Source organism: Ixodes scapularis, unplaced genomic scaffold (genome assembly GCF_016920785.2).
Source record: "Ixodes scapularis isolate PalLabHiFi unplaced genomic scaffold, ASM1692078v2 PGA_scaffold8__174_contigs__length_109621045, whole genome shotgun sequence".
In the NCBI taxonomy this organism is placed as follows: Eukaryota; Metazoa; Arthropoda; class Arachnida; order Ixodida; family Ixodidae; genus Ixodes; species Ixodes scapularis.
The window spans coordinates 73,723,961-73,736,931 of NW_024609883.1; the positions used below are offsets into that span (position 1 = coordinate 73,723,961).

The 12,971-nt window shown below is 48.2% G+C and overlaps 1 protein-coding gene across 1 annotated transcript in view; it reads right to left on the reverse strand.

Moving 5' to 3' along the window:
- Positions 1–1,471: 1,471 nt before the first annotated feature.
- LOC120850759 (thiopurine S-methyltransferase) overlaps positions 1,472–12,971 on the reverse strand; it is a 52,368-nt gene continuing 40,868 nt past the window's right edge. The window contains exons 6-8 of the mRNA XM_042286656.1: positions 7,634–7,719; positions 2,389–2,433; positions 1,472–1,599 (exon numbers count right to left, since the gene is read on the reverse strand). Of these exons, the coding sequence (XP_042142590.1) occupies positions 1,493–1,599; positions 2,389–2,433; positions 7,634–7,719 (238 nt within the window). The 3' untranslated portion in view covers positions 1,472–1,492. The remainder of the gene's footprint in view (positions 1,600–2,388; positions 2,434–7,633; positions 7,720–12,971) is intronic.

The window sequence follows — 12,971 nt, forward strand, 5'->3', positions numbered from 1 at the left end:
CATACTGTTACGTGACGTAACGACGTCACATGATACCCTGACACCGTGTGATGTCACAATCATATATGGCGTCTTGATGTCGCGCGAAGTCTCGTAGACCAGGGTGTCGAACCGGAACCGAACCGAAAACCGGAACCGAACCGGTATTTTTTCCGGAACTGAACCCGAACCCGAACCGTTATATTGTTATCGCGATGAACCCGAACCGGAACTGAACCGCAAAAAATAACGGTTACCGGCTCATGTCAAAAGGGTTCGGCCACGCGCTGTTGACAATGAATGTGCTATCACCTCGCTTACGTATTTTTCTTCTCCATTTAGTCTTAGGAATATAAACGCTGCATCCATAAATCTTGACAAACGCTGCATCCATGAATCTTGACATAGGAACCGGTATTGCGCTGGTCGCGGCTTGCACGGAAAAAAAAAAGAATTAAAAGGCTGTGCAAAAAAAAAAAAAAAAAAAATCGCGTCACGGGATTTTATTTTTTTACAATCTCGTAAATCCTAAATGCTGCTGTGTGCTCATTTCATAACACGTTTCTAGAACGCGCAAGTTCTTGAAGCTTGCTTCCATCGGAATGAGAAAAAAAAAAGGCTGTTGAGTTTGATAATAATGCATCCGGTTTCCTATAGGCACTTAGAAGGTAACATGTTTGTGAGACAGCGAACTCTTCTATTTTAATATTTATCCTATTACGTCCTTCTGGCGTTGCGTTCGGTGAAGTGTTTTTCATATTCCGTATCTTGTTTAATGAAAACTTCTTTAAGGGTCTAATTTGAGTTACCGAAGGCTAGTTCAAATAAAGAAAGCTGTATTTTCTCCCCACTGTTCCTTCAATTGCTTACACGCTGAGGTGGCGGGATAGTTAGCGAGTTCTAGTTGTAAGTGGGTTTGTAAGGAGGTCGCGGATTTTACAGCTACTGCGTCGGACCCAATTAGATGTAGTCCGAATGCGTAAACGTCGGTGAGGTAACCTTTGAGTGCACATAAAGAAACCATTCCTGGTAGAAATCCCTCAGCCTTACACTACGATGTATCCCGTTTCGTATGTGCTGATTTCAGATGTTTTATTTGTAATTTATTTTGATGTTGCAATTTGTCATTTATAATTTCCGAACCGGTTCGCGAACCGGTTCAGCGCCCCGAACCGGTTCGCGAACCGGTTCTCGGATCGAATTAATCGAACCGGAACAAAATAAATTTACCTGAACCTGAACCGTAACCGAACCCGTATTTTTTTCGGTTCGACACACTGACGTAGACATAGCCTGTGTCCAGGTTCATCACAACGCGTTCTGTGCTCTTTGGTGTTTGTCAGCATGATCAAGAGAGTGCATCTTTTTTTTTTTTTTTTTCTCACCGGCAAACAATTAATGAATTGTGTGCTCAGACGCGGCCGTATCTTTTATTGACTCCTGCTCAAGCGACATCGTTTGAATTGGTGTACGAGGCTCCATGGGGCTTGAACACTGGCCCCTGATGTCGAGCTCAAGGTCGACCCGTTAGGTGCCACAGGCACCGCGTCGACAGTCTCGGAAGGAAGCGGCCCACTTTCGGCTCGCTCTTGTCGACCAACGTGAGCTTCATGCCGTCTCCTGAAAAACAAAAAGGAATTGTGTTGTGAGGATGTCTAGACTGGTCTAGACAGCAAGAAGTGAGTCAGCCCAGCACCACCTAGACAGAAGGCCTCCGCATGGTCTCCTCTCCCTCTATGAAACGCCATCAGAGTTGGATCGTTCTAACTCGGCTATTGGGCCCAAGCCCGACCTTCGACGCGCTGATTGAACACAAGCTCCAGCCGAACACTGTCAAAGCACTCGTGGTCAATCTCACGACTCGATCGAACTGACTCTGATAACGCGTGCGGAGGCCTTCAGTCTAGGTGGGGTTGGTCAACCCCAAGGGGCTGACTAGCTCAACTTCTGTAGATGAGAAATTTACCCAGTGCAATATTTCTGCTAGCTTGGGAACCTTGACGTGCACCAGGCATTTGTAGGGATATATGACAGCACGCGGGTATGATGTTCATCCAGATTGAAAGAGTGCTTCTATGCCGGTACATCGAATGAAGTAAAAGACTGAGTTGTAAGCTGCTCTTTGTAGTGATGACGGCCCTGGTCCGGGGGGGGGGGGGGGGGGGGGGTGGTGTTGGCATTTTAATATATTGTGGTGCTTATGGACATCCCACGTTGCCAGACGTCCGCAGTTTATTGCTTCTGTTGTCAGAATAAAATATCTAGACAACCCCCGTGCTTTTTTTTTTCAGATCATGGCCCTCCTGATATATATCACACTTGCAGCCGCAGTGTAACCTTGCGACATGTTGCCCCCCCCCCCCCCCCCCCCCCCCCCCCCTTCCCCCTGCCGCTTTAAGGAATCCTTACCAAACAGGTTCCGAATCCGTCCCTCCGGCATAGGTCTGGGAGTGCCTGAAACAAAAATACATGTTACAACCTAAAAGGCAGTTAAGTATGTTCACGCTTAACACCTTATAACAACTCAAGTTTGCTGCCCTAGTTGTTACCCATTGAAAAATAGTAATAATAGTAATAAAGAAAATAAGAAATCACCAGTTGAAAATAGTACGTGTTGGTCCATTTTTCAGGGAGGAAACCATTTGTTTGAGCTCTAGCGAGGTCAGTATTATTGTTATCTGTTTTAAAATAATAAAAATCAATCCTTTGAAGACTCTCCCATTTTCGAAGCTTGGATGTTTGGAAAGGAAACCTTTTGCTAAGAGTACCCCATCTCGCGTTTCTATAACTTACTCTTTTAGCGAAGAAGCAGAGCTGCATTCCACGGAGCGAAGTTTCTGGGAACAACCTACGCATTTCACCGGCAGCGTGGGCTCTACGCGCGTTGTTAGTCAAGCCCCTAAATATAAAGGTAATTGTGTTCTTTGTATGTATATACAACCGGAAGTCAGTCAGCCCCAATGGTGTCTCAGCTGTACATGAGAAATTTAGCTAGTGCAGTGCAACCGCTATACTCTGTTTCATCTTGTGTTGTACCGCAGGAAAGGCTACAAGCGCAAGCTCCTTGCTCTAGGGCACATCACGGCGAAACAAGCTCTCGTGCACCAAGGGCAGCTGCCAACGCTATGAGCTCGCGCTTCTAGCCTTCGCTGCGGTACAACATAATGTGAAACGGAGTATAGCCTGGGGTAGAATGCCTCAATGTCCTTCTGTTTAGGGTGATGCCTTCTTTGGAGTACCCGATGCCGACAGCACACGCTCACGGGTAAAATACAAAGAAATTGTAGAAAACAAAATGTCGCTTTAGTACAGTCGGCGCCACAAACGCGTGCATGGACACGATCTTTCAGGCGCTTCTGAACAAAAAAGAAAAATAAACGTGTAGGAGAAAATGGCGCGATGTCTCCGCCCCAACCAAAGCGTACATGAAGGCACCCTAGCCTGGGGTATTTATCGTGTACCACGCAGTATAGTGATATATGACCACACGCCGGTACGATTCTCATCGAGATGGAAACGGGCAAGGGTAAGGATTGAACCGAGGATCGCTGGGCTCTGCAGCGCGAGCTCTCGCACCACGCACTCAGAGCTGGTGTGCGCTAGCATACACGGGCACACGTATACCCCTGACTCGGGCACCCTTAACCGTGGTTAACTCAGCTTTAACTGCTGTTACATGGCACCACAGTTGCCGTGATATAGACGCTTTCAGCGCGCGCCAGATTGAGCCGCCATAGCCGACCTTCTCTTGTTTTACCGAGATGCCGAGCCACTGAAGCGGGCGTTGACGAGCCTCCACAAAAGCCTAGGCTGGGGAGAAGGTCACAGTAACACTTAAAATGGCAATAACCGATCCTGCTGTGGTAATGATGAAGTGGAGCGAACGGGATAATACGGAACAAAAACTGAAGGTCAGTTATGGCGGCGCCCATGCACAGCTGCCTGAAAGCGTCTATACTCTCGGACAGCTATATGAGAAGAAGGGAAGAGCGCGCGTGCACTGCTTTGATGGGTGCTCAAGATGTTGAAGGGCATGTTGTTGTTGTTGAAGACATTTATTGAGGTGAAAATTTCACCAGTCAATTTGTTGGAGCAAGTTTAAAAACGGATGTTCGCCCATAGCTTTGACTGCACAGCCGCAGTATGTTGTCCGCAAGTATTGTGCGCTAACTGTGGCTTAGCGTAACTGCAGTTAAGTGTGCCCGTGTAACAAGGGTATCAGTCACCAATCCGCACTCCCAAGCTTTATGCGATTTTTTTGTTTTGTTTTACAAGTAGTGTCAACCAACAATAGTTGATGAAAGTGAGATGAGAAGCTTCCTAGAACGCGAAGCGCCTTTTGTTGACTCCTGCGCTCGGTGACATGCGCTACGTGATCACCACACCTATGGACAGAAGCGATAGAATCGGTGGAGTGTTAGATAGACATTGCCTTCGGTGGAAAGTGATTTTATGGTCGTTTATACAAAACGGTTCTTTACCGTTGCTTGTGGAGGTGTTGACGATCCAGCCGTACGCGTGCAGGCAACAGAGGCAGTGTTCCAATATTTACTCGATCTCACCTTAGGGTGAAGGAAAAGGTTCTGTAGATTGCATGAACGTAGGAAGCTTCTGGAGGCGACATGACGCCACCACTTCCGGTTTAAAGGAACACACCCCCAGCGATGACGAAAACCAAAAGTCGCTTTTGAACGAACATGGACACCCTTGGAGACTATTGGGCAGATGGTGTCACCCTTGGGGCGCGTTCCCACGGACCGCGACCTATGCTTTCGGCTTCACTTTGAATTTTCTCGTATGGCTGGCTTGGACCGCTGTGTCGCTTTCTCTTATCCCTATTTCCATGGAACCTTGGCCTTCGAAAATCTACGCGCGTCCAGCGTTGCTACATCTGTCTTGTCACATGATATGATCCGCCGGAGTAACACGGATTCATTCAAGTAAGATTTGGAACAAGAAGAACCGTTTTCGTACGCCGCTCTTCCGTGGAGCTTGTCGACTGATAGATAAAAAAAACGGCGTTGGTCGGCGTCAACTACGCCAATGCACGAGGCCTGTGCCTAGTGCAAGCCTTAGAAGCAAATGGCGGTAGAGCACTCGCACCAGGTGCTTGTCTCGCCCGTTCGCACAACAATGGCTGTCAGTACTTGAAAGAAACGCGACGCGTGTAGAGTTGTCAAGGCTCCTGACACTCAAAGCGAATGTGCGGGCGGCACGTTTGCACCATATTGTCACGAATGACAATTGATGAGGCGGTGATGAGGCGATGACTGGTTCACACACCTGCCTTTGAGTGTTATCGAGTGCGTTGAAACTGGGGATTCTGACTGCTTACGACGGAAACACACACTGGCGCCATCTTTCGGGGTGCGCTAAATTAATTTCTACTTGCAGACATCACGATTTTTTTAAACGTCCTTTTTTTATTATTGGCTTAAAATAATTCGAAAAAACTTTCTCAGCTACAATGTCTCGCAGACAGCAAGTAGATTGAATCTCGAAATCCTGAAACGACTTGGAGTCTAGTTATACGCAGTTCAGAAGAATGCTAGGCACCATGATAGAGGACCGCGGTGGACCGGTGTTTAAAAAGCACCTCGACGTGTCTGCGTGTGTCTTGCAAGAAGCGTAAAATGCGCCAGTGCACGAGGCCCCCGTGTCTCGAGCGGCCTTTGGAAGCGAATGGCGGCGGAGTACCCGCTTGTGGCACGTGTCTTGCGCGTTTCCACACCAATGATTGGCGGAGCTTGTAAAAACACGCCTTTATCGAGGGTTCTTTGTCGTTATAAGCGGTCACGAGTAAGTGAAACGCAGTAGCAATCAAACGCAAAATGTGAGTCACACTTTATCTTATTTTTGATTTATTTACACATATCTGCGACCTCTGCAGACTACATCATACAAAAAGACGGTGTTCGCTGCTTCCTTCCTACATTTGTATGCTTCGGACATGTCGGCAGACAGTTTTCGTTTGCGAACTTGACGTCAAACGTGGATGCAACACCCCAGACAGTGTATGCACACTGTCTTTTGTTTGTTGTATATTACCAATGTAACAAGGCCTTTGGTATGTAGCGGAAGACGGTCTTACTTACAGCTTATTTAGGACAGTCTCCAAGCGAAGAAATTACGTGTGTTAGGGAAGCGTCGGGCGAAACCCTGAACGCTGGACTCCGTGGAGTAAATAGGCTGCGTAAAAGCCATGAATTTCGCCCGACGGCACGTTTGCTTTGCGGGTGGCGCAACAGCCTCTGTTCCGACGCCAGGCGAAGAGCGAACACAGCCGAGCAAAATTCGTCGCTTTTTCGTATCTTATTCTTCCCGTGAATCCTGGCCTATAGTGTTTTTTCGAGGTTCCTTTCAAAGTTCTATCTCTCCACTTACACTATATTCATGCATTTTCTTGAATCTTAAAAAAGTGTTGAAATGGAGTAACACGAAAAACGAAATTATTCCTCAAACGAAGACATACGCGTCTTGTAACATTATGAAGTGTGAAAGGTATAAAGTCAGGGAAGGAGTTTCTCCAGAATTATAAAGTGCGTCGTCAAACTTCTCAGCTCGTATCCTAAGCTATTCTTTCGTCAAATTCTGAGGCGCTAGGCCTACAAGGTGTCCTGAAACCTTTATTATTATTATTATTGTAACAACAAAATCTGCACCTTCAAAGGTTCATTCTCAGCCCAAAAATAGCGTTAGCGGTCCGGACACGATGCACAGTTTTAGAAGAAACATGTATTTCATTTATAAGCTATATACGCGATGTTCGAAAGCTTGAAATGGAAAGTAGTGGCCGATGAACATCACGAATAGAGGGGCTGAAGGGCGCAAATTATAGTGAAAGAACCAGTTTCCCATCGAAAGTTTAAAAGAAAAAAAAACAACATTTACGACTGCTAACGTGTAAGAATTCCAAAGCATTCATACACGCAGCGCATTCCTACCAGCAGCGCGCCACGTCCTCCTTTTTCTATCTGCGCTCCGGTAGTGAAATCACGCCGCCCCCCCCCCCCCCCCCCCCCCTTTCTCGGCGCCACGGCTTCCGCGACCATGCATCTGCGTTGCTGTGCTTTTCTTTGTGCTTTATTTTTTCTGGGGCGCGTCCGCTTTCATATTGAGCGGCCCCTGCGGCTTTCGTGACGAAGCATCTGATATGACGCGTGGCAGCCAACGGGAATTTATTCCTTGTTTCGCTGCCACAGAGTAGAGGCTTCGCTCCATGGGACAAGAGAATTTAGGTGCCGTTTTTTGCGGCTTCAAAAGCTGATAACAGCAGTTCGTTCCATGAAAGCAGTTAATGATTTCGCATTAAAAAAAAAACACTTGTAACATTTGAATAAGAGAACGACTAGCTCTGAAGCTTTTGCATCCGGTCCGAACTGCTGGCGGTGTATACATTTTAACGGAGTCAGCAGCTGGCGATGCGTAGCTTTTTACAAGAAAGGAAACACTGTAATCTTGTTTTTCGGGGACACATCGCCGTATTTTATGGCTCCTAGCTTCATTATCTTGTCCTACAAAACAAATTTTGCAACCTTACAAAATAAGGTACAGCTACTGAAACGCACAATTAACGTGGCGTCATTATTCTTTTGCCCGGACTTGTAGCGCCTATAGGTTTAATTCGTCGGTTTATTTTGGCCCGAAAACTCACCTGCGTATCCTTCAGCCTCGTAATCGATCACCCACAGGCCGTAGGAAAAATCGGGGGCCAGCAATGACTTCAGAATGGACACGTACCTGTTGTAATGGGGAGAAAAATAAAAACAATTATACCAAATACATTACCACGTAGAATAAATTATTAAAATCCTTATTTCGGGCGAAAAAAAATATGAGGCGCTAGGGCAAGAGAAGACGAAATGGTCTCTTGACTGGGCCCTACCACTTACTTATTCTGCACACGTCGTCGACATCAAACAGCGCGCCTGCAGCACCAAATGCTCCCTTAGTGGAGTAGGCAGCTCGAGCCCCAGAGAACGCATGCACATCGCGCTGTGCATGCTGTCGCGCAGTCGCACTGCGCTGGGGGAGAGGGCTACCGCTGGCGCACTCCGGCACCGAGTTCGCCGACACAGCAGAAACGAATGTTTCGACTGGCTCTCGAGATGCCCACGACGATGGATGGCAGCACTCGCACCTTACGATTCAAAATGGAAAATCAAGAGTCGACGGAGCATCCGGCCGTTCCAGCTACGCAAAACCTGACCGCGCCAAGGTCGTTGGATTATGGTGGAGTGACACGTATCTCCCTCGTATTAAAGCATGAAATGCTTCTCTAAAGTTAGCCCCAATCCCATAATTTAGTCCGTCCGTCAGTCCCTCCGTCCATTTCCCGCTAAATTTAACGGGGAAATTAATATTACGAGACCTATACACGAATTCAGGTTCTGAACTAAATTTAGAGGGAAAAGTGATGCCACTTGACCTGACGTCACGGGACATACAGACCAGCTCAGTTCCCCCCGCTAAATTTAGCGGAACAAATTGACGTCACGTGACCCAGACACCAATCCAGTTTCCTCGCTAAATTTAGCGGGGGAAATCGACGTCACGTGTCCCATACAACCATTCAGTTTTCCCGCTAGATTTAGCGGGAAAATATACGTCCGGTGTTACACCGGTTCCCTCACCAATTCTTTTCACAGATCTCAGTGCCATCTAGTGACTACTATATCAGTCCAAATTGTTATACGCTAATGGCGTATAAAAATCTGGTACCTATTGATCAACGGTAGACGTGCGAAAGTTACGGTGCTTTTCGATGCACGGTTATTCCTCTATTTGCTTCAGTTTCGATGTTGTCAAGAAACTACCACTCTGTACAAGGCACTTATAGTAAAGTAAACGCCTTCACAAAGTTCGCATTTTATTGTCATGCTCTCTGGGGTGTGCCAAAGCCGAGCATTCCAAGGACTTACATGACAACTTCAAATACGTAGCACATAGAAGCTTATAAGTCTCGTCACGGTGACATCGACCAACAATACAGCTAACCAGCATCTGGATGCTCAGGCACCGCATCGGTTTCTGTCTTCATAATCTTCAGTCACCAGTCATCAAAAGGCCGCTATTTGCATGTACAAATGATACACTGTCATGATCTATAAGACAAGGAAAAAGAAAAGGAACGAAGGAGAGATTTGTGGCAGCATGAAAAAAAGAAGAAGAATAAGGAGGCGCGAGAAGGGTTCGAAGCAATCCGACGAAGCGCGAGATTTGACGGCTGTCTTCTGGGGTTGCGGAGCTCGGGTCGGCTATGTCCCGTCCTCGAAATCGACTCCGCCAGGCTTGAACCGGTCGGCTACGTTTCCGTCCTCGCAAACGACTCCGCCAAGCTTGGATCACCGCGCTCGGCATCGTCAGCTGGTCCGAAGGGCACCAGCGGGCCGGACATCATTCTCCGACGATCCGCCCAACGACGATCCACCCGCCACAGCCCATGGTGACTATACAGGGTGATGACTATTTGTGTTGACAGTATATATCTTAACTTTTGAATGCAATATTTTTTTCATTTATCCGACGCTGATCGTATTCCAGTTTTTTTTTTCTTTTTTCCTTTTTTTTTTCTTCTTACAGTAAAGTACGTTTGAGTTCTCCCGCTGGCTCTGGCTTCCATGATTCTCTCTCACCTTCCCGAACGAACCTGACAAATTGGCGAGCCTGCCAGGATTCGTCTAGGCCCATTAAATCCTAGTTGCGTTTTTCCGGGAAGTGAGAGAGTTGAGGGGAAGCTCAGTCCGTTGTGTTAATATGGAGCTAGAACGAATAATCGCGTTGGGTAAGGAATTGGGGTATGCTGGGGACGAGCTAAAGAAATGGGTAGCTGAAGAAAGAGTTCGGGCGGATGAAGAGAAAGCGCGCGTGAGAGCCGAGAGAGCTGAGGAACGTGATAACGTAAGGGAAGACCGGGAAGCAGCTGAAAGAGCGTTAGCTGCAGAGTGCGCTAAATTAGAAAAGGAAAGGGAGATTCTGCAGCTGAAAATCGCTGCACGTGAGATTAGTCATGAAAGTGCAGGAACTGTGGGAGACGAGCGCGGGGAAGCGCCAGGCCTAGTAATTCGAGGGAGTCCCCACAAGTTAATCCCGCAGTTCGACGAACGGAGGGATGATCTAGACTCGTATCTACTGCGCTTCGAGCGTACAGCAACAGGGTTGAGCTGGCCTTTGGAGAAATGGGCCACCACACTAAGCTTATGCTTGACCGGGGAGGCACTGTCTGTGGTTGGCCGGATGGCACCGGCGGATGCGTTGGATTACGGAAAGGTCAAGTTAGCGCTCTTCCAAAGATTTAGGTATACTAAGGAGGGGTACCGCGAGCGGTTTCGCAACGCCGAACCCGAGAAGGGCGAAACGCGCAGACAATTCGCTGCCCGATTGGCCGGATTTTTTGACCGATGGCTCGAGATAGCTGGAGTTGAGAAGACTTTCGAGGCATTACGAGACCAGGTCCTGGTGGAACAGTTCATGTTGACCTGCTCCAGCAAACTGGCCGTCTTTCTTAGAGAGCGTGATTCTCAGACTTTGGAAGACGTAGCAGCAAAGGCAGACCTGTTCCTAGAAGCCCAGACACCATCCAGCTCAATTAGGCAAAAGTCAGACGAGGTGACAACCAGGCAAGGTGCTGGAAACGGAGACACTCACGCAAGGGGAGAAACGCGAAGAGCTATCCGCTGCTTCATTTGTGGGAAGGCTGGACATAAGGCCGAAAATTGCAGAGGCAACGCGCAAGGCAAGAAAACAGTGGCGTGTTGGAATTGTGGCCGCGCTGGTCATAGGGCGGAAAACTGCAGGGGAAGGCAGAACGAGAAGCAGCAAGCCTCGTGCTTATGGACTGCGTCAACAGGGGCCGTCGACGCGCCTGACGACTCCTACGTAACACTGGATAATGGTGACAAAATCCCGGTAGTAAACGCGGCCATGGGAACACCTCCAAAGTTCTTAGTAGAGAACATGCCGGTCGTGGAAGGCCGTCTCGGGGAGCACAAGATAACGGTATTAAGGGATACCGGGTGTAACACCGTCGTGGTCCGTAAGGAGTTGGTTCCCCGAGAGAGCCTAACAGGAAAGTCAAGTCCGGTGTTTCTGCTAGACCGCACGGTTCGATATCTGCCCGAGGCGGATATAGTTGTACGAACACCCTACTATACAGGGAAAGTGACGGCAAAATGTGTAAGTAATCCTCTCTATGATCTGGTACTCGGGAATATACCCCAAATGCGGGAGGCCAATGATCCAAACCCAGACTGGGAAATTAAAAACGAAGAGAGTCAAGGTCAAGTTTTGGCCAAGCCAACGTCGAAGCCGGAAGCACTTCCGAACGCCGTTGAAGTAAGCTTTAATAGTCGCATGACACCGAGATTGTCCAAATGTACTGACGAGCTCCGGAAAGACAAACCAGCAGAAGTTGCGTCCGCGAGGGAGAAGGGAGCAGGTGGTCAAATGGAAAGACCAGACCGTCCTTTGAAGGTATCGCAGGCGGCAGTGATCGATGCGACAACCGAGGAGCTCGCCATGGAGCAAAAGGGGGATAAAACTCTCATGAAGTGTTTTGGTAAGATAGGGGAAACGACCAGAAAACACAAGGGCAGGACGAAGTTCCAGTTTTTTCTCAAGAATGGTTTGCTACATAGGGCCGTTGAATATTCATCCGGCAGAAGGATAGAGCAACTTGTACTCCCGAGAAGGTTCAGGAGCGCCGTCGTGGCTCTAGCACATGACAGCATAATGTCAGGACACCAGGGCATGAAGAACACGCTCAACCTGGTGTCGGAAGAATTTTTTTGGCCTTGTATGCAGAGCGAGGTCAAGAGATACGTTCGGTCGTGCGATGTGTGTCAACGCACAGTACCCAAGGGCAAGCAGGGCAAGGCACCCTTAGGAAGCATGCCGACTATCGAGACGCCCTTTCAGAAAGTCGCGATAGACATAATTGGCCCCATTGTACCAATCGCGACCTCGGGAAACAGGTACATACTGACAATAGTGGATATGGCTACGAGATACCCGGATGCGGTAGCGTTGAAGAGCATTGGATCCCAGCAGGTGGCCGAAGCACTGGTGGAGATGTTCACGAGGTACGGTGTGCCACAAGAGATCCTTAGCGACCGCGGGACCAGCTTTACCTCAGAACTAATGAGGGAGGTGAGTCGACTTCTATCAATGAAGCACCTCCTGACCACCCCGTACCATCCCATGAGCAACGGCTTGGTGGAGAGATTCAACGGCACAATCAAGCAAATGCTAAGAAGGATGTGCCAGGAGAGGCCCAAGGACTGGGACCGATACCTTCCAGCTCTACTGTTTGCTTACAGAGAGGTTCCACAGTCGAGCCTCAGGTTTTCGCCTTTCGAGTTACTCTACGGGAGAAGAGTGCGAGGACCTTTGGCTATTCTGAGAGAGATGTGGTCAAACGAAGCTCTCAAACAAGATCTGAAGACTTCGTACGGATACGTGCTGGAGCTAAGAGAAAAGCTGGAGGACACGTGCAAGTTAGCACACACTTGCCTGGAAGAAGCGAGGGCGAAATACAAAGGCTACTACGACAGAAGGAGCTCTAACCGAAGGATGCAACAGGGAGATCAAGCACTCATTCTTCTCCCCACCGATCATAACAAAATGATCATGCAGTGGAAAGGACCGTTTCCTGTAACAGCAAGAAGGAATGAAGTGGACTACGAGCTAGAGGTGGGAGGCAAGAAGAAGCTATTCCATATCAACATGCTCAAGAAATATGAAGAAAGGAAGGAAACCTCACAACATCAACCACTTTGCAATGCGGTGGTGAATAAACAAGAAACTGACGAAAACGAGTCTGATGCCGAAGAATGCGACATCCCGATGCCAATCTGGACCAGACAGCAAGGGTGTGAGGATGTGGTCATTAATAAGAACCTAGAGAGCGAGAAGATAGCCCAAGTGCAAGAATTACTAAGAAAATTCGAAAACATATTTTCTGATGTCCCCGGGAGGACAAACCTTATGACGTG